The sequence below is a fragment of the Saccopteryx bilineata genome, chromosome 1, assembly GCF_036850765.1.
Source record: "Saccopteryx bilineata isolate mSacBil1 chromosome 1, mSacBil1_pri_phased_curated, whole genome shotgun sequence".
Classification (NCBI taxonomy): domain Eukaryota; kingdom Metazoa; phylum Chordata; class Mammalia; order Chiroptera; family Emballonuridae; genus Saccopteryx; species Saccopteryx bilineata.
In genome coordinates, this window is record NC_089490.1 from 348,726,861 (window position 1) to 348,749,200 (window position 22,340).

General features: G+C 43.3%; 1 protein-coding gene and 1 pseudogene across 1 annotated transcript in view; both read left to right on the top strand.

The window, feature by feature from the left end:
* Positions 1 to 3,868: 3,868 nt before the first annotated feature.
* Positions 3,869 to 22,340, top strand: part of CLPB (ClpB family mitochondrial disaggregase) — a 187,643-nt gene continuing 169,171 nt past the window's right edge. The window contains exons 1-2 of the mRNA XM_066250604.1: positions 3,869 to 4,328; positions 8,015 to 8,066. Coding sequence (XP_066106701.1) covers positions 3,932 to 4,328; positions 8,015 to 8,066 — 449 coding nt within the window. The 5' untranslated portion in view covers positions 3,869 to 3,931. The remainder of the gene's footprint in view (positions 4,329 to 8,014; positions 8,067 to 22,340) is intronic.
* On the top strand, positions 20,634 to 21,790 carry LOC136323017 (uncharacterized protein C9orf85 homolog pseudogene; annotated as a pseudogene).

Here is a 22,340-nt window from a genome sequence, read left to right on the forward strand (position 1 = left end):
TGACTTGACAAACTAGAATTACAGCCCTCACATTCTGAGATCTACTTTCTCTTCTACAATATTAGATAATACTACCTCATACTTACTAGAGTACATCAATGACAAAAAGCAGGTACTCAATAGTCAAATGGATTTATTGAGCATTTGGGGAAGAATTAAATGTGAATGTTTTCAAGTTTCTTAACTTCTCTGTGTCTGTCTTCTAATTTATAACATGAGACCATAAATAAGTGACTATATCTCTTGTGCAGGATTAGTGAGAGAATTCAAGAAGATAATCTATATGATCCACAGAACCCAGCGACTGGCACAAAGTAAATGCTCAGTTAAGGTTAACTTGGATTATTGTTATGAGTGAAGCACTTTCTGCAGTGCCTGGTGCACAGTGGGGACTCTAGATGGAAGGTGTATAGCGTTATTGCCCTGGCCTGGGCTAAGTTCCACCCGGTTCCTCCTAAAGCCGTGCCCTGGCCCTGGGTGCACTCCTAGGTTCCAGAGTTGGTGTTGAGTGGATACCACCCATGGCCACCATAGGCTATGCAGACTCAGACTCAGATCACACCTTGCTCTAGGGTTGTTCCATCCAAATGTTAGAACATCTTTGTGCATTTCCTTAGGAGACTAGGGACACAGGAGTCAGAACAGAGGGAGCAGATTTGAGACATACTTCAAGAAGGTATATTCAACAGAACTTTATGACAGCTAAGTGTCCAGGGGAAGGGAGGTAGATTTGCCTAAGACAGTGGATCTCAACAACCTCAGATTGTTGCGCTGGCAAGACTGATAAGTCATTTTGCCCCAAAGAGTACATTTGGCAATGTCTGGAGACATTTGTCACAACTGGCAGAGGAGTGCTACTGGCATCTAGTGGGTAGAGACTGGGGATACTGCCAAATATCTTACACTACACAAGACAACTCCCCACAATGAAGATTTGCCCAATCCAAAATATCAAGAACACACAGGTCAAAATGTCTTGGCCAGGGATGATTCTCAGAGTTTTAGCTGAGCATTCAGCACACCAAGAAAAGCAGTGAAAAGCCTGCCACATGAGCTCATGCAACATATGAGTGCATGTTACCACCATGCACAGCTCAAGGATTAGATACATCTGAGGAAAACCCTAGCCAGGAACTTTAAAGCCTATAGGATTCTCTAAAGTCACAGAAGGGGAAACATTATTATAGATAATTTATTTCTTCAAGTTATGTTATAATTATCATCTATATATCTTTAATACTACTGCTGACAGTGTATACAGTTATTAATCACCCTGAAGGATTTAAACAATGTCATATTAGATAGTAATTATCAAAACAGATCACATAATCTTGTAGTGTTTTGAACGAAAAAAAATTTTTTTTAAAAATAAATCAACATGTGGCCATGAACTGAACCTGACAAGCTCAGGGAAAGCCTACACAATGGCCTTGCGAACCCAGGGAACTAAGGTAAACACAGAATGGTCTAAATCAAACCTTTCTAACTAAAAGCAGTTTATGGTGGGTAGTCATGTCCTAAGGAGGTGTTCTCTATCTGAACTAAGGTCAATCCTTACTTTGAAGCCTGTGTGTTGCCTTTTGCATCTACAATAGTGTACCTGATAACAACCCTTTGAAATGTGGGGGTAATCTTTTTCAGTCCCCCCAGGGCAGGCATTCCACCAGAGCAGGAACCAACAACCCCCCTCATTGTTATTATAAATATAAGTACAAATAAGGAAGTCTCTGATACAACGCCACTCATCTGAGGCATAAATGGGATTCCTCATAAGAGTGTACCACCCCACATCATGCAACAGTCAAGGATGTTGGGGAAAAGCTTAGTTTTGAGAAGATCTTAGTATTAAAAGGGTGGAAAAGGCTTAGTCTTAAAACCAAGCCTTAGGTTTTAAGGACCTTGCCAGCCAACAGCCTGTCTCCCACACTCAATGCAAACCATAAGCAAGCAAACATGATCATATTTGCAAACTTATTTGACCTACAGACGGTCAAAAATACTTTGGCTATTGAGTAATTTTAGAATACAGTATTCATTCATTTATTCAACAGATATTTGCTGAGTGCCTTACAAAGGGATGAAAAAAATGAGAAATTCCATCCCTTTCCTCAAGAAGTTTGGAGTAGGGAGTCTAATGCCACTCAAGAGTAGGGAATATGATAACTACAATTTCTTAAAAACCTACTGTGAGCCAGTGATCATGGTCTACATATTATCTCATTTAACCCAGGTCTCTTATGTTATCTCATTGAATACAAGCAATTGTCTTGAAGGTAGATATTATCTTTGATAATAATGAGGAAATGAACAATCAGAGAGGTAACGAAATTTGTCCAAGGTCACATATGTAGTAAATACCAGAGTCAAAACTGAAATCCAGGACTGCTTGTACTCTAAACCAGTGGTCCCCAACCCCCGGGCCATGGACCGGTACGGGTCTGCAGAGAAAAGAATAAATAACTTACATTATTTCCGTTTTATTTATATTTAAGTCTGAAAGATGTTTAATTTTTAAAAAATGACCAGATTCCCTCTGTTACATCCATCTAAGACTCACTCTTGACGCTTGTCTCGGTCACGTGATACATTTATCCATCCCGCCCTAAAGGCCGGTCCGTGAAAATATTTTCTGACATTAAACCGGTCCGTGGCCCAAAAAAGGTTGGGGACCACTGCTCTAAACCTCAATTTCACTCCCCTATGCTAATAAGTAATCCATTCACTGAGGAATAAACTTAACTGAGTACCTCTTTTTGTTCCAGTCATTGTTCTGGATGCTAGTGATACAAAAGCGATAAAACAAAGTCCCTGTTTCATGAGGGTTAGGTTCTACTGGAGAAAGACAATACAGTACGATAGATACATATTTAGTGTGTCAGCTGGTAAATGCTGTGAGGAAAAATTAGGCAGGATAAGAAGTAGAGGAAGGGGGATTGCTATTTTAAATGGAACTGTCAGGGAAGTCTCTGATAATGTGAAAATTGAGCAGGGTCTTACAGGAAGGGCAGGAGCAGAGACAGGACTGACATGAAGAGCTTCCTCCTTTGCCTCCCTGTGAGTTCAGTTGGAAAAGAGAGGTCAGGGTGGGTTGCGGGTTTTTATGGAGAGGATGGGCTCATAGAAGATTTAAGCTTTACTTGATTTTTGACAAATCAGCTCACCTTTGAGCCTAAATTCCCTTCCCTGAAGATGCGAACAATAATGCTTTAGCAGCTTCCCATATGCAGGTGCCATGAGGATAAGATGAAACAAACGGTCCAAGGGAAAGCCCTTTGAAAGCAACATGTGAGAAGGGAAGACCAGGAATCAGCCTTTTTTAAAAAAAAAATTTATTGTGTTTACATAGATTCTAGTGTCACCCCAAATGCACCCCCTTGCACCCCCCCCCTCCGGGAATCAGCCTTTCTACTAAGGAAGTCTGTATAGGAAAATAAAGCTAATTCATATTTCAGATGGACCGGTTACTCTAGACATATTTTTGAAAAGCTGTCTAAGGCTGAAAAGAGAAATAGACTAAAAGAATTAAACATACGTTTTACAATAGGCCTCTGCAGAAGATCCCTGTTTAACTACACGACTCAGAAATTGAGTGGCGTGTTTGAACTAGACTCTGGGATTCGTACCTTAACCGCCAAGTCCCACCTCAGCATTTGCCTTTTTACCATGCTCCCTCTGCCCGAACTCCATTTCCCAACATGCCCCGAGAACTGGTAAATCGGCAATCATTGTGACACAAGTTCCACAGCTTTTTGGGAATTGTAGTTTATTCGTCCTACGGCTGTGGAAAGTTCTAGAGCTGTGGACTACCACTCCCGTGAGGCATTGCGTAATTCCACCCTGTTCGCGGCGTCTTCGAACGCGCCGCGGCAGCCATGTTGGACGTGGCCAGCACAGGCGCCGGCACCGGGGGGTTGTTGGATCAGCTGTCACGATGTTGGGCTCCCTGGTGTTGAGGAGAACAGCGCTGGCACCGCGCCTCCTCTTTAGGTTTCCATCGTTCGGGAGCCACCGAGGTCCCTGCGGCCGGAGTGTGACCAGTGCGGCCTGTGGGGAGCCACAGTGGCTAGGGGCGGCCATCGGGGGGCGTCCTGGAACATCGCTGGCCTTGCTCATCCGTAGAGGGGCAGCCACCGGGGGGCGTCAGGGAAGACGCCGCACCGAGACCCAGTCCCTCGCAGCCGCCACATGGGGACGCCTTTCTATCCCCGAAGAAACACTCCCCGGACAGGACTGCTGGCATGGGGTCCCCAACAGAGGCGGATTGGGCATGTGGGCCCTGGCCACGGCGCTGGTGGTTCACTGTTACAGCAAGAGCCCGTCCAGCAAGGGTGATTATCGGGACAGTCTTGGTTCGAGGAATGAGAGGCGGGAGGAGTGTCCTGCTCTATCTTTGGATGGTGGGGTTTACTTATAGATTTAGAACAGCAGAGTCTCAGTCCTGGAGGGACCCAGACACCATCACAGGGGTAGGGTATCCACTGGAGAGCCCATTGCCTCTGAGTTACCTAATTTCCCATCGTGGCAGCTTCCTGTCTTTGGGATTACTTTGTCCATCTACAGCAGGAGCGTTGGACTAAACATCTAAAATGAGAGCATGGCCCTCTAATGCTCTAATGTTCATTCTGGCCCTATTCCTCTTTTAAGATCTCTCCAGGAAGCTGCGGTGAGTTTTGAGGGCACTTTAAATGGTTTATGAAAAACTTGGTTTCAATGCCGGTTTTGCCACTGCTCACCTGTTACTCTTCTCTGGCTTCATTTCTCCACTTATACAGTGAAGGGTGATTTCTTAGTCCTCTTTGCTATTATTTTGATTATCTTGGAGTTCAGCTGCCTTGTCTGCCCGGCAGACTCCTTGGGTTTTGCTGTGTCTGGTGTCAGGCATGATGTTATATTGCCATGTGGAGCAGTTGGCAGGAGAAGGAAGAGTATTAAGTGGGCCTTGTAGAGACCCAAAGCAACCATAGGGACTGGCTGACCCAGGTTGGCATCTCACCTGGGTGCATGGAGCTAAGCAGGGACTGGGAGAGCAGGCAGAGAGCCAGACTCCTGGCCTATGTGAGTCCAACCACTCAGGTTCTTGGGAGAAGACTGAGGAGGCATAGTGTTGATAGATGCCATGTACTCCCAGCTCTCAGACTTTGGAGCAAGAAGAAGCAATTGACTTGCCTTTTATTTATTCAGCAGCTGTAAAGGCAGAGACCTTGGATAGGGAGTAGGGACAACTGAGACCTTGTTTTGGTTAAATCCCATTTTGAGTTTGGACTCTTGCATCTCCTCACTGGCCCTCTGGTTCCTTACCTACAAAATGAGGAGGTTGAGATAGAATTCCAAGTGCTCTTCTAACTTAGGCATGCTCTATGATTCTATAACTTTTAGCATTTTTTGAATACTCTGTGTGCCTGTTTTTAGGCAAGGTGTGGAACTCCTAACTCAACACAAAGTTAGTTAAGGAGACAGTGCAGGCAGTTAGGTCTGCGGGTCTGGTGAATGGTCCGTGTAGTTGAGGGATCAGAGAGCAAGCAGGGTCAGGAAAGCTTTTCTGGAAGATTGGAAACCCATGGAAGATGGGGAATTTGCACTTGGGTTCTGAAGGCTGAGGCAAGAGATAAAAAGGTCTCATGTGACCTCCATCAGAGGAAGGACTGCATCTAATCTTTCTTTTTTCAGGTTGATACCAGTGCCTTTCTTTAATACCTTCACATTGACCCCCTTAGTGTTGGAACTTAGCGCTCAGTGTGTCTTGAGTTGGGTTGTATTCCATGCAGAGGCCTTGGGCAACAAAGAGGAGGGAGTCACAGATCAGCATGGTGTGTGCAGGAGCTGGCAGAGTGGCAAGCCTGGTTGGAGAACGGGGTTTTGGGGATGAGGTCAGAGCAGATGGAGTGGGGCCTGGATGTCAGGCAGGATGGTTTCGAGTTTCTCCTATAGGCAGTGGACAGCCTCGAGCTCAAGGAATGAATGCCCTGATGGCAGTATGTTTAGAAGTATTTGGGGGAGTTGTTCAAGGTCTTGCCTTTTAGAGATTCTTGGGGGCTCTGGACTGGACTTTGTGTCATGTGAACCCCAGCAAGAAGACCAGAGTGCACCAAACTAGATAATGACCAAAACCATGATCATTTCCAACCTTTCTGACTTGTTAGCTAACCTGTTCTCACTCGGAGTTGTAAACGCAGGCCCTCAGTGCACTGTGGTAAGAAACTGTATCCTTTAGGAGCCTGGTAACTGGGTTCTAATCTCGGCTCATTCTTTACTTCCTCTGACCTTGCAGAGCCCACTTCTTTCTGCAGAGTGAGAGAAGAGTAGATGTAGTGATGTCTGAGGAAGCCTTGTTTCCCTTCTGGCTGGGGGCTGCCTGAGTGTGTGCTTAGGGAAGATAACCTGGCCCTATGTTCTAGACCGGGAGATGGGGTGGAGACACTAAGAACTGGTTTGCATGTGTTTTGTAAGGTGGCTATCTTATCCCCATTGTGTAGGCAAGGAAGTGAGGCTCAGGAGGTTAGGCGAGTTGGCCAAGTGGTACAGCAAGTAAGTGGCACAGTTGGGATGGGAGCCCAGGTCTGTCTATCTCCAGGTCCTGTTTTCTACCGTTCTCCAGTGCCGCCTCCTGTTTCACTGGGTGGACTGAGAACTCTCTGAGGCAGGACCGGACATGAGTCTGTCCAGTGTTCAACATTGGAGCTCAGAAACAGGCTTGGCACAGGATTCTCCAGGTACTTGGTATTAACTATTTGAAAAAATTTGGCTTCTTGTTGTCTTGAGATTTTTTTTTTTTGAGTCAGACAGGTTTTCTTTGTGGCCACAAGGTGGTGCCAGCAGCCTGCAGGCTGCCCAAGGGAGGCCAGGCTTAGCTTTTTTTGCTAGGTAATTCTTAAGGATGGGAACCTTATGCTTTGGGTCTCCCTTTGCTGAGCTTGGCACCGAGGAGTTTGCACATTTTTCAACCATAATTTCATCTCCTCAGCATCCTTGTGAGGCTGGCAGGGCAAGGATTATTGCCTCTGCTTTACAGTCGGGGAAGCCATGGTTGGGAGGGAAAGGGGCTGCTGTGTCGGAGCCAAGTCTCCTCTGGCTCCTGGTCAAGGCTCTCTCTGCCCTCAGAATGGCCCACACCCTTACCTGCTCCTCCCTGTCCTGTCCCTCCCTCCCTTTGGGTTTGTGACCTGTGACATCAAGATTCAAATGTAGGCTGAGAGCCTGACCTGTGGATAGAGCATCAGCCTGGAACACTGAGGTTGCTGGTTTGAAACCCTGGGCTTGCCCGGTCAGGGCACATACAATAAGCAGTCAATGAACAGCTAGAGTGAAGCAACTACTTCTTGTCCCCCTACCCTCCTCTCTTTATAAAATCAATAAATAAAATCTTAAAAATAAAAAAAGTAGGCTGAGAAGTTGAGTTGGAGAATGTGGGGCAATAAAATCTTTTAAAAAAATTAGACTGAGAAACAAGTTGAGTTGGAGAATGTGGGGCAAGGTATGGGAATGACTAGTAACGATAGTCATGTAAAACATACAGAGCTTTATAGCTAATGGGAAGCAAAGGAGTTCACCCGCTGAGCATTTACCATTGGCAATACTTGGTGTTAGCACCTTACAGGGATCATCTGTATGATGAGAGGAGCTGAGAGTTTGGGCTCTATAATAAAAAGATGTGGAAGACAAGTTAACATGTGGGCTTGGAATAATGAGCTTTCTCTTTACCCACAGGCATACCTCGTGTTATTGCACTCACTTGATTGTGCTTCACAGATGTTGTGTTTGTTAAAAATTGAAGGCTACCAACCCCACCCCCAGCAAAAAGATTAGAGCTCACTTTATTGCGATACTTGCTTTATTGCAGTGGTCTAGGACTGAACTTGCAATATTTCTGAGGTATGCCTGCATCTTGGCATCATTTCCTTTGTTAAAGTCCATGTTTCTGAAGTGTTTCTACTTTCACTGTCTCACTGGGCCCTGTAAGCTGCCCTGAGGGGGAGGTCCTGGCCAGGGATCTGACCAGTGCCCCCTCTCTCTTCAGATGCAGCCCTGATGGAAGCTGCTCGTGCGAACAATGTCCAAGAAGTCAGAAGGTGAGTGTTGAATCCCAGGCCTAGCTCTCCCCAACAGGAGGGGCTGGCTGGCGTGGGCCCCTTCCTTTGGTCATGACTGCCTTGGAGGAAATCCTCGTGCTATGCTGGGAACTGAACCCTGTAGTCACAGTCATCTGAGCTCCCTTGGTGAGCTCTGTGCTTCCTTTTTGACCCCAACGCCCCTGGATTCTTCCACTGTTTGGATCTTCACAGGGCATGATTTGGAGTCCCTTTTGCACCCTGTGGGTTCTTCACTGAACTTTTAATTTGTTCTTGTTTTTTTTTGTGGAACTGGTCAAGTGTTATTGCTTGTTGCTTAAATGGGTGCAGATGGGCAACCATGGAGAGGTTTGGGGATTTGGGAGGGAGCTGAAAGGGACCTTTCTATGAGGTCTTCTGGGGCTAGAGAGGCCTGGGGTGCACATGCTGGGCCCCTGCCCATGGGCTGATTGTGTTCCTCCTGTCTTCCTGGCTCAGCTGGGTCCCTTCTGACCACTGGCCAGTTGGCTTTGAGGCTTGTTCTTGGGCAGGAGCAAGACTCAGCTCAGGCTAGTGTCAGGGTCAGGGCAGAGGGTGTCCAGGATAAATGCTCAGATTGGGCAAGCGTAGGGCATCAATATGAGACTGTTGTTTAGGGGCAGAGGTTTTATTCTTGGCAAAACTGTCGGCCCCCACTGGGCTTAATCTTGACCTTTTTTTGGCCCTTTGCATAGACTAGATGGCCATAGGGCACTCCCCCTTCCGTGCTGCCAAGTCTCCATTTTAGACAGAATATATGGTGTTCGGGGTGGTGAGCCCTGCGCCCAGTCCCACATACCCGTGGTTCTCTTCCCCACTCCAGCTGCCTGAGTGTACGAGAAAGTGTGGAAAGGCAGCTACAGCCCCCACCAAGACTTACTGCTTTGATTCCCTTTCATTTTATCTGCAGCATTATTATTGATTCCCAAGGGTGCTTTTGAGTATTAATGTTCAAGGCTTAGTTTTTAATAAACCACTTTTGGAAGTATGGGCTGGGAGTTGTTTCGTAGCCTAATAAATATGATAGAGCAATAGTTTAATAAACATGTGATGATGCATCTTAAAAACCAAGCACAGATGTCAGCTTGTTATAAGAGCCATTCATAATGCAGGCTGTGCGTGGCATCTTCATTCCCCCCGAAACAGATGAGCTTTTTCCTTCACTTGCAGTACGAGGGAGCAAGGGGATGAGACTGCCTGGGCTCCTACTCCCAGGCCTTTGCTGACCCTGGAATCACCTGTTGGTACCTGCTAAGGGCTGCCAGGCTGTTGCTTTTATTTCTTTCTTTTTTTTTTTTTTTTTTTTGTATTTTTTTGAAGTTGGAAACGGGGAGGCAGTCAGACCAGGATCCACCCGGCATGCCCACCAGGGGGCGATGCTCTGCCCATCTGGGGTGTTGCTCTGTTGCAACCAGAGCCATTCTAGGACCTGAGGCAGAGGCCACAGAGCCATCCTCAGCGCCCGGGCCAACTTCGCTCCAGTGGAGCCTTGGCTGCGGGAGGGGAAGAGAGAGACAGAGAGGAAGGAGAAGGGGAGGGGTGGAGAAGCAGATGGGCGCTTCTCCTGTGTGCCCTGGCCGGGAATTAAACCCGGGACTCCTGCACGCCAGGCCAATGCTGTACCACTGAGCCAGCTGGCCAGGGCCAAGGCTGTTGCTTTTCTCTGGCAACCCAGTATAAGCAGCACATTTGCAGAGCCACAGTGCTTTGACTCCACCTTTCTTCTATCACGCAGTCGGCTGAGTTTACCCCATCCGATAGCCCTATGTGTTGATTATTTTAGCTCTTTCAGGTGCACGTTTTTCTAATAGCAATTGAACATCTGCCCAAACACTAGAGAAAGTGGTGGAATTTATAGTGTGTATATGACTCAGCAACACTTCTCTGTGTGGATAGGGTCTGATAGGGTCCTTTCATGTGTGTCCCAGTCTCTAGCCTGCTTTTTTCCTGCCTCCCTTTGACCCATCTCTTGGTTGTGATGACTCAGTCAGAATCTTCTTTTGCTATTTGTGAGAGCATCAGAGATGAGCAAGGTACAGACCCTGCCCTTCAACATGACAGTCTTCCCCCTGCTCTGCCCCTCTCCCCACCCCCAAGCAAACATCAGGGAATAAGCTGAGCAAAGGCAGGGAGCAGAAGATGCTGTTTGGCTGCTGGGCCTAGTATCATGTTGATGCTACTGAGGTGGTATACTTGTGCAGAGTTGCAGGGTGGGAAGAGGGAAGGTGATTTGAGAGAAGCTGCAATGTGCAAGTTCTAGAATGCCCGCAGTGTGGGGCAGCTGTGTTAGGCTTGCTCCTGGGGTTACCAGCTACAAATACTTTGCCTGGTTGGTGTGTGAGTGTGTGGCTGTGCCACATGTATACGGCCTATATAAGGCTATGGGTGGTTATGCTCTAGACTAGAGATCGGGGATTGTAGATGGCGGGTTACCTGTCTGCCAGCCACTGAGGGGCCGTTCTTGCTGTTTGTGTGCCGGAGAAGAGCTTTCCCCCTGCCTATGTGCTTATCTGCCTTTGTGAGACTTTGTTAAACAGAATGGCCCTAATGCTTTCCATCTCCACAGTTTTTCTACCGTCTGCCTGAATCCAGTGTGGACCTGCCTGGCCTCAGCCACTGGCATTACACACAGTAAGGAGTTTTGAATTCTTATCTGTGATCGCTGGGGAAGACATAGGAAGTTTCTGAGCAGGGAAATTTCCTAGTTATTCAGAAAGGTGAAGGATGGACTGAATTTGGGGAGAGCTGAAAGCAGATCTGTTAAATTAGTCTAATGCTGGTGGCCGAGGCCAGGCAGGTCCACATTGGATTCAGGCAGACAGTAGAGAAACTGTGGAGCCAGAAAGCACTGGGCCATTCCTGTTGAATACAATCTCAGAATGGCAGACGAGCAAACTGGCAGGGGAAAACTGCTTCTCAGGCAAATGAACAGCAAAATGGTTCCTGCAGTCTGCCCTGAGGGTACACACTTGTAGCCTTACATAGACGATACACGTGGCACTGTCATGTGCTTACGCACTAATCAGGTAAAGTACAAGTGAGCAAGCCTAACACAGCTTTTTCCCAACAATTGGCATATCGCCTTTTTTTTTTTAAAGTGAGAGTAAGGGAGAATAGATTCCTGCATGTGCCCCGGTGGGGCTCCACCCAATGACCCTGTCTGGGGCTGATGCTCTACCCATCTGGGCCGAGATTGCAACTGAGCTATTTTTAGTGCCTGAGGCCGAGGCTCCTCAGAGCCATCCTCAGTGCCCGGGGCCAAGCTGGAATGAATTGAGCCATGACTATGGGAGGAGAAGAGAGAAAGACAGAAAGGGGAAGGGGTAGGGGCAGGGAGAAGCAGATAATCACTTTTCCTGTGTTCCCTGACTGGGTATCAAACCCAGGACTTCCATATGCCGAGCCGACACTACCACTGAGCCAATCGGCTAGGGCCTGAAAGCATGTGTTAAAAGGCTGTTTTAGTAATACAAATTTAGGGTAATGAAGGCCTGAATTAGGACACTTCTCTCTTTCTCACCCCAAACAGTTCCTGCATATGAATGAATGAGTGGGCCTTTGCTAGGTGCTGGAGATGGGTATGTGTGTGACCTAGGCCCTGGTTTGAGGGAAACAGACATTTAACCTACCAATTATAGTTCTTGCTAACAGAGCTAGGACCAGAGGTTGGGGTGGGAGAGTCAAACCATCCTTCCTAGAAGGAAACTTTCTTGAACTCCTACAGCAGGTCCTTATTCAGCCTTTCTATGCCCTGACTCTGCACAAGTGCCTCACACTACTCTTAATTTCTTCCTCTGCCTGTCCTGGCCCTTATCTCTGCCTAACAGATCTATCTATAGCAGAATTGAGTCCCATTCTCAATTTTAAAAAAAACAAACCACCTTACACAGTTTATACATGGTTGGGTCACAGTGTGTGTGGTCAGTGATACCAATATTTGGAAAAAACTCAGACCTGCTGAATAATACTGCCTTCACCTGACTGGGCAGTGGCGCAGTGGATAGAGCATCAGACTAGGATGTGGAAGACCCAGGTTCGAGACCCCAAGGTCGCCAGCTTGAGCGAGGGCTCATCTGGTTTGAGCAAAAGCCCACCCGCTTGAGCCCAAGGTCGCTGGCTCGAGCAAGGGGTTACTCGGTTTGCTGAAGGCCCGCGGTCAAGGCACATATGAGAAAGCAATCAATGAACAATTAAGGTATTGCAATGCACAATGAAAAACTAATGATTGATGCTTCTCAACTCTCCGTTCCTGTCTGTCTGTCCCTGTCTATCCCTCTCTCTGATTCTCTCTCTGTCTCTGTAAAAAAAAAAAAAAAATACTGCCTTCTACTCTTTTTTCCACCTTGACCTCTCTGGGGCTCTGTTCTGTGTGTGTCTCTGTTTTGATGTCCCCTTCCTTTCCCAGACCCAGGAGCTTGGGAGAGCTCTGGATATTGAAGGGCAGTAGCCTGAGGCTCTTCTGCTCAGAGAGGAGGTGCTCATTCTCCTCTTTAAGGATACTTTGGAAGCGACAGGGCCTGGGTCCTGGGCCCTCCACCCCCACACAGACTGACCTGTGTGCTTTCTGCTCTTCACCTTCTACTTAAATCCTCACAATCTTCTAGGCCAGGGGTCAGGAACCTTTTTGGCTGAGAGAGCCATGAACACCACAGATTTTAAAATGTAATTCCAGCCTGACCTGTGGTGGCGCAGTGGATAAAGCATTGACCTGGAACACTGAGGTCGCCAGTTTGAAACCCTGGGTTTGCCAGGTCAAGGCACATACGGGAGTTGATGCTTCTTGCTCCTCCCCCCTTTCTCTCTCTCTCTCTCTCTATCACTCTAAAAAACGGAATGAATAATAAAAAATAAATAAAAAAAATGTAATTCCATGAGAGCCGTACAACAACCCGTGTATGTTACGCATTATCCAATAAAAATTTGGTGTTGTCCCAGACGACAGCTGTGATTGGCTCCAGCCACCTGCAACCATGAACATGAGCAGTGAATGGATTGTAATACATAAGAATGTTTTATATTTTTAACATTTTTTTTTATTAAAGATCTTCTGCAAGCCAGATGCAGCCATCAAAAGAGCCACATTTGGCTTGCAAGCCATAGGTTCCCGATCCCTGTTCTAGCCTCAGCTCAAATACTGTGTTCCTTGTGAAGCCTTCCTTGACTCCTCCCAGCTGGGTGTGATCTCCCCTGCACCTCCCTCTGGTCAGGGAGGGTCTGAGAGTCATCTAGGAAGGGCTGTGCCAGCCTGTGGAAGGAGAGGAATCCTTTTCTAGAAGCAAAGTTGGAGCTCAGATGAGAGAAGTAGGGTTGAATGTCGTGACTCAGGTACTCAGTCCACAAACAGGAAAGCCAGTGAGGTTCACATGCCGATCTAACCCTTTGAGTAGTGAGTTTTTTCATGCTCTCTAACCCTTGGAGTGAGTTTTGTTTTTCAAAAAATGAAATTAGTTCCAGTTCCAGTTTTATTAACTTAAAATCACGTTTGATAACCAATTTATGGAAACAAGAAGAACATACATTTGCCTTTTTTTAATGTTGCCTTACCCATTTTTAAATTTTTATTGGATAATGCATAACATACATGGATCGTCATATGGCTCTCATGGAATTAATTTTTTTTTAATTTTTATTTATTTATTTTTTATTATTCATTCCTTTTTTTAGAGTGATAGAGAGAGAGAGAGAGAAAGGGGGGAGGAGCAGGAAGCATTTATTTTTAAAATAAATCGATCGTGCTCTGGATGGTCAGGAGGCATGAGAATGTACATGAACATTCGTACTACTTGAAGAGGTAGTTAATCAGGAACAGATCAGGAATCCTCAGAGTATGAGAGGATCAAGTCAAGAATTCTGGATAGATGCCTTGGCATGTGGATACTATTGATCTGCTTTATGTGGAGCTGGGTAACTATGGTTTGGGCTTGCCTGGCTAATGGGGATCTGCCACTTGCTGCATTCTGTTTTTTATATTCAGAAGGTTGTGGGCCAGACTTTACCTTAAGCCACTGGATCACATGTCTCCCCAGGGTAGGGACAAGGTCTGGTTCCCCACATGTCTTACCGTGTTCTCTAGTACAACAAAACTTGGGGAAAGTTTCTTTTTACTGACTTGTCAGCTAACCTGAACAGGCCCATTAGCTGTACCAGAGGGTAGGCCAGGTCCCTTTCTTTTCCTTTCTCCCAGTGTGGCAACTATTTTTTTCCTTCTCCCCCAGGGCACTTAAACTTTGTTAGTGCAGTCAGGAGTGAAAACAGGTCCTGGATCCCCTGCTTCACCTGTCAGCAGTATGAGCAGGTGGCCCTGATGCTGGGCTCAGCCCAAACCTGAGCCTGACTTCTAGACTCAGGAACCATTCACCCAAAACCAGGGCACAGGGTGGACTGAAGGCACATCTGTCCAGGCTTGGGCTGAGCCATACAAGGAACTGTCAGGGCTGGCAGAAGTAAGGCCTCCATTCTTCCTGTTCTGAAGATCACATTTCCTTCAGAACAAATGTGGGTGAAAGACAACACCCCTACTCATTTTCTATCTCCCGCAGGGAGTTGGGCCTCTCTGCTGATGCTTAACTCAGTTGTTTCTCAGCCCAAACATTTTCTAATGAAGGAAGTCTGATGCTATAACACCTGGACTGCAGACTGCCTACACTTTCCAGGAGTCTTTTGTTCATTTGACAAAAATTTAGTGAGCACTTACCATGCTGGGTCATATGCTTGGCACAGGGAACACCTGCCCAGGCATGATTTCTACCGTCGGTGAAGGAGACTGGGGGAGAAGATTGTAACATCACAGTATGGTCAGTCTTGAGAGATGAAGCCCAGAATATACTCCTAACCAACCTGGGGGACCGGAGAAAGCATCCTAGAGGAAATGGCACCTAATTAGAGTCTTAAAGTACCAGTAGGCCTTAGCAAATAGAAGGGGACGGCATTCCAGGCAAAGGGGACAGTATGAATGGTAGCACCAAGGCAAGAAACAGTGTAGGGTGTGCGGTGGCAAAGGGAAAGTTACTGTACATACTGTTCCATGTTGCTGGATCACAGTCTGAGGCTGGAGGGACTGGAGATAGGTTGGGACCCAGTTGTGGAGCGTATTTCCGTTTGTCCCACAGTTACTCCTCTGTTTAGCCTGTCCTCTGTGCCTAGCCCTGAACTGAATGTGTTGGCGGCAGCAACACATGAGGAAGTGGAAGCAGTCCCTGCCCTGGAGGTGCTCACTAGCACCTTTGCTAAGTGAGGAGGGAGCACCTGAGTCAAAAATTAGAATTAGCAAACAGGCCTACATTGCCTAACTTCTGTGAGCCTAAATAACATGGAAGATGATAGTACCTCTAATGCATAGAATTGTTGAGTGTTTATTATTAATAAAATCATTCACTAAGCCAACATTTATGAATGCTTATTAGGAGCTAGGCATTAGGCTGAGTGCTGGAGATTCAGCAGTAAACTAGATTGGTGCAGTCCCTGTCCTCTTGGTGCTTACAGTCTAACTGGGAGCCAGGTGACTAATCATGCAATTATAATTATGTGCTTCAAAATGAGTATAACTTATCTTAACATGTGATGCTAGGACAACTGGATATCAGTGCACAAAAAATGCAATTGAAGCCCTACCTCACCCATACAACTTTTGTTAACAAAAGTTAACTCAAAATGGATCATAGACCTAAATGTAAGAGCTAAAGTAAGGAACTCTTAGAAGAAGACATTAGAGTAGATAAATTGGACTTCTTATTTATTTATTTATTTATTTATTTATTTATTTATTTAGAAGGAGACAGACAGGAAGGGAGAGAGATGAGAAGCCATTCAGTGTATTCGTCAGTACAAAGGAATGAAGTACTAGTATATACGACAATATGAATGAACTTTGAAAGCATCATACTTTGTGAAAGAAGCCAGGCACAGAAGACCACGTGTTCCATGATTTGATTTATATAAAATACCCAGATATACGAGTCCATAGAGACAGAAAGTAGGTTACGATGAACAGGGACTAGAGAGGTTGGGTTTGGGAGGGACCATGCCACACTGAGTCTATACGCCATGTTAATGATGTTTATTTTTAACTAGCAGCAGTGGGCAACCATTGAGGAATTTTAAGCCTCAGTGTGTATGTGTTTATGTATGAGAATGAGACAAAGACATGGTGACACGATCTGGATCTGTAATTTTATTTTTAATTTTATTGTACTGTTACAGCTGACTATTATTTTGTATTAGTTTAAGGTATACAGCGTAGTTTAAGACAATCATATACTTTACAAAGTGTCCCCCCCAACCCTGATATTTCCAGTGTCTACCTGGCATCATACATAGTTTACAATATTATTAACTATGCTGTACTTTAGTTCCCATGACTATTTTGAAACCGCCAGTTTGTACTTCTTTAGCCCCTTCATTTTTTTCAGCCAGTCCCCTAACCTCCCTCCCCTCTGGTAACCATCAGTCTGTTCTTTGTATCAATGAGTATGTTTTGTTTGTTCATTTCTATTGTTCTTTAGATTCCTCATGGAAGTGAAATCATATGTATTTGTCTTTCTCTGACTGATTTATTCACTTAGCATAAATACCCTGTTGGCCCATTCATGCTTTTGAAAATGGTAAGATTTGGCCTGACCTGTGGTGGCGCAGTGGATAAAGCGTCAACCTGGAAATGCTGAGGTCGCCGGTTCAAAACCCTGGGCTTACCTGGTCAAGGCACATATGGGAGTTGATGCTTCCAGCTCCTCCCCCTTCTCTCTCTCTGTCTCTCTCTCTCTCTCCTCTCTAAAAATGAATAAAAATAAAAAAAAAAAAAAAGAAAATGGTAAGATTTCATTCTTTTTTATGGCTGAATAATAGTTCATGTATGTACCACAGCTTTTATCTACTTGTCCATTGATAGACACTTGGGTTGCTTCTATATGTTAGCTGTTGTAAATAATGCTGCAATGAACATAGGGGTGCGTGTATTCTTTTGAATTAATGTTTTGGGTTTTTTTGGATATATACCCACAAGTGGAATTGCTGGGTTATAAGGCAGTTTCATTTTTCCCACATCCTCACCAACACTTGTTTGTTGATTTATTAATGATAGCTATTATGATAGGTGTGAGGTGATATTGCTTTTCTCTTATGATCAGTGACATTGAGCATCTTTTCATATATCTATATGCTGTCTGTATGTACTCTTTGAAGAAGTGTCTATTCAGGTGCTCTGCCCATTTTTTAATTGGATTGTTTTTTGGTATTGAGTTATATGAGTTCTTTATAAATTTTGGATAACCCATGTATCATTGGCAAATATTTTCTTCCATTCAGTAGGTTGTCTTTTCATTTTGTTGATTGTTTCTGTTGCTGAGCAAAAACTTTTTTGTTTGATGTTTCATTTGTTTATTTTTTTCTTTTGTTTCTCTTGCTGAAAGAGATTTATCAGAAAAAAATATTAGTAGAAATGTCAGAGATTTTACTGCTTATGTTTTCTTCTCAGAGTTTTATGGTTTTGAATTTTACATTTACGTGTTTAATTTGTTTTGAATTTATTCTTGTGTATGTTGTAAGAAGGTGATCTGGATTTATTTTTTACTTTTTGCGTGTATCTGTACAATTTTTCCAAACACCATTTATTGAATAGAATATCTTTATCTCATTGTATGTTCTTGCCTCCTTTGTCAAATATTAATCAACCGCCCTGGCTGGTTGGCTCAGTGGTAGAGCGTCGGCCTGGCGTGCAGAAGTCCCAGGTTCGATTCCCGGCCAGGGCACACAGGAGAGGCGCCCATCTGCTTCTCCACCCCTCCCCCTCTCCTTCCTCTCTCTCTCTTCCCCTCCTGCAGCTGAGGCTCCATTGGAGCAAAGATGGCCCGGGTGCTGGGGATGGCTCTGTGGCCTCTGCCTCAGGCACTAGAATGGCTCTGGATGCAACAGAGCGACGCCCCAGATGGGCAGAGCATCGCCCCCTGGTGGGCATGCCGGGTGGATCCCGGTCGGGCGCATGCGGGAATCTGTCTGACTGCCTCCCCGTTTCCAGCTTCAGAAAAATACAAAAAAAAAAAAAAAAGAATATTAATCAACCATAGAGGCATGGGTTTGTTTCTGGGCTCTCTATTCTCTTCCACTGAACTATATGTCTGTTTTAATGTCAGTACCATACTATTTTCATTACTATATATGGCCTTGTAGTATAGTTTGATATCAGATAGTCTGATACTTTCAACTTTGTTCTCAATCTTTTTTCTCAAGATTGTTGTTGCTGTTCTATTTTTGTGGTTTCATATAAATTTTTGGAATATTTGTTCTAGTTCTGTGGAATATGCCATTGGTATTTTGATAGTAATTGTGTTGAATCTATAGATTGCTTTGGGTAGTATGGGCATTTTAATGATGTTAATTCTTCCTATCCATGAACACAGTATATACTTCCATTTGTATGTATTTCTTCTATTTCTTTCTTCAGTGTCTTGTAATCTTCCAAATATAGGTCTTTTACTTCCTCATTTAAATTTATTCTTAGGTATTTTTTCTTGATATAATTGTAAATAGGATTATTTTCTTAGTTTTCCTTTCTGATAGTTCATTGTTAGTATATAAAAATGCAATTGATTTCCAAATATTTATTTTCTGTCTTGCTACTTTACTGAATTCACTTATCGGTTCTAGTAGTTTTTTGGTAGTCATTAGGGTTCTTTATATCATGTCATCTGCATATAATGACAGTTTTACTTCTTTTCAATTTGAATGCCTTTTGTTTCTTTTTCTTGTCTGATTGCTATAGCTAGAACTTCTAGTACTGTGTTGTATAAATGGTGAAAGTAGACATCCCTGTCTTGTTCCTGATCTTGAGGGAAACACTTTTATTTTTTGCCTGTTGAGTTTGATGTTAACTATGGGTTTGTCATATATGGCCTTTATTTTGTTGAGTTATGTTCTCTATATTCCCACTATACTGAGAATTTTATCATAAATGGGTTCTGGGTTTTATCAAATGCTTTTTCTGATTCTGTTGATATGATCATGTGATTTTTATTTTACCAATGTTGCGTCCCAAGAATAAATTCCACTTGATTATGATGTATGATCTTTTTAATGTACTGCTGAATTCAGTTTGCTAATGTTTTGTTGAGGATGTTATCATCTGTGTTCAACAGAGGCTTTTGGCTTATAGTTATCTTTCTTTGGAGTGTCTTTATTTGGTTTTAGAATTAGGATCATGCTGATCTTGTAAAATGAGCTTGTGGGTCTTCCTTTCTCTTGAAGTTTTTGGAATAATTTGAGAAGAACAGATGCTAGTTCTTTGCATGTTTGGTAAAATTTACCAGTGAGCTATCTGGTCCAGGACTTCTGTTTATTGGGAGTCTTTTTATTACTGTTTCAATTTCATTAGTTGTAATTAGTCTGTTTAGTTTTCTTTTTCTTCTTGATTCAGTTTTGGAAGATTGTATGTTTCTAGTAATTTATCCATGTCTTCCAAATTGTCCAATTTGTTAGCATATACATAGTTGTTTGTAATATATTTTTATAATCCTTTGTATTTCTGTAATGTCAGTTGTTACTTCTTTTTTATTTCTGATTTTATTTATTTGGGTCCTCTTTTTTTCCTGATGAGTCTGATAAAATATTTATCAATTTTTATTATTTTGTCGCAAAACCAGCTCTTGGTTTTATTAATCTTTTGTATTTTATTAGTCTGTATTTCTTTTATTTCCACTCTTATTTTTATTTCTTTCCTTCAAATCACTTTGTGCTTTTGTTGTTCATTCTCTAATTCTTTAGGTGTAAGGTTAGACTGTTCATTTGGATTTTACTTCTTTCTTCAGGTAGGCCTGTAATGCTATGAATTTCCCTCTTAGGATTGCTTTTGCTGTGTCCCATATATTTTTGAGTTGTGTTTTCATATTTGTTTGTCTCAAGGAATCTTTTGATTTCTCTCTTTATATCTTTTGTAACCTACATTATTTAGTAACATGTTATTTAGTCTCCATGTATTTGTGTGTTTTTCAGGGTTTTTTTCTTGTAACTGATATCTAGTTTTATATCCTTGTGGTCGGAAAAGATGCTTGATATGATTTTGAGCCTCTTAAATTTGTTGAGACTTATTTGTGTCCAAACATGTGATCTATCCTAGAAAATATTCTAGGTACAGTCAAAAAGAATGTGTATTCTGCTGCTGTAGGGTGAAAATGCTCTGAAAAATATCAATTTTATCCATATGGTCTAATGTATCAGTTAAGGCTGCTATTTCCTTGTTGATTTTATGTCTGTAAGTGGATCTGTAATTTTAAAAGGTCACTCTGGTCGCTCTGTGGAGGCAAGATTGATAGAGAGCTATAGTAGATGTAGGAAGACTGGCTGAAAGTAACTAGAGTAGTCCAGACTAGAGAGGATTCCTGAATGGCAGGTGGTGACTTGGATTAAGATGTCAGTAGCAAAGATGGAGAGAGTAAGCTAAACAGGATTCAGTGATGGTTAGAATGCTATCAGGGCCTACTACACAGTAGGTACTCAATAAATGAATATTGACTGCATGAATAGAATTGGATATGATTGATTAGGGAGAAGGAGATGTTAAGAATGAATTTCGGGATATCTTCATTGTCCAAGTTTGTGGTGATTGTGATTTCGGCGTTGAGCTCCCAGAAAGGGAACATGGCCTGTTTCAGGCCTCAGAGGCATCAGAATACGTTTAGCTTCAAAAATGACAAGTTTGATAATAGTATTCAGACCAAGAAAATTAATGAAAAACTTCATGATAGTGTATGTCAGTGCTGTAAAGAAGTTCTTGAATGGTGTGTAAAATATAGCAAATACAAACCATTGTCAAGGCCTAAGAAATGTGTTAAATGTTTACAAAAGACAGTGAAGGATTCTTATTACATAATGTGTAGATCAGGGGTCCCCAAACTTCTTACACAGGGGGCCAGTTCACTGTCCCTCAGACCGTTGGAGGGCTGGACTATAAAAAAACTATGAACAGCCTGACCAGGTGGTGGCACAGTGGATAGAGCGTCGGACTGGGATGCGGAAGGACCCAGGTTCGAGACCCCGAGGTCGCCAGCTTGAGCGCGGGCTCATCTGGCTTGAGCAAAGAGCTCACCAGCTTGGACCCAAGGTCGCTGGCTCCAGCAGGGGTTACTCGGTCTGCTGAAGGCCCACGGTCAAGGCACATGTGAGAAAGCAATCAATGAACAACTAAGAAGTCGCAACACGCAACAAGAAACTGATGATTGATGCTTCTCATCTCTCTCTCTGTTCCTGTCTGTCTGTCCCTGTCTATCTCTGCCTCTGTAAAAAAAAAACAAAAAAACAAACAAACAAAAAAAAAACTATGAACAAATCCCTATGCACACTGCACATATCTTATTTTAAAGTAAAAAAACAAAACGGGAACAAATAAATATTTAAAATAAAGAACAAGTAAATTTAAATCAACAAACTGACCAGTATTTCAATGGGAACTATGCTTCTCTCACTGACCACCAGTGAAAGAGGTGCCCTTTCCGGAAGTGCGGCGGGGCCGGATAAATGGCTTCAGGGGGCTGCATGCGACCCGCTGGCCATAGGTTGGGGACCCCTGGTATAGACCATGTGCTTGTGAACTTGAAGTTTGTGCAAAATGTGGAAAGAAAGAAGACATTGTTATTCTGTTTAATAAGGAACCAGAAAAGACAGAAAACAAAATAATCTACATTCCAACTATAGAAGAAGCTGCAGAAGAAATGAAGAAGTAATGATTTAGATGACACAGAAGATGACAAATAGATTAATATATTAAAAGTTGATAAAAAAACATTAAATTATGAACAACTTTGAGGGTTTTCCAAAAACTATGAATCCTAGTGAAGAATTTTTATAACCTATAGAAAATGGCAACATTTATACATGGACAATATGATTGTGTATGATATTGGAATAATTATAAAACTTATCTAGAGTTTTCTTACAGTAAATTTTAAAAGTTGCATATGCTAGAATATCTTCCAGAATTAGTATTATGATATCATAATACAGTTCATGAACTATTTAGTAGAATATACTACCTAATATCAAAGTATAAAAGATTTAGAATCAATGGTTGTATAAGAACTATTTTGTAGAAAAATGAGATGACATTATTATTGCTAGCCTCAAAAATTGGTTCTAGGTATGTACCTTTTGAGAAAAACTGATCTTAAGTAAATGACCCACGTAACAAAAGCCCCTTACTTAATGTTTGGTTGCTTTATAAAGCAAAGTTTTATTTTTTTAAATAGTAATATTAAACAAGTGTGTAGCCGTTTT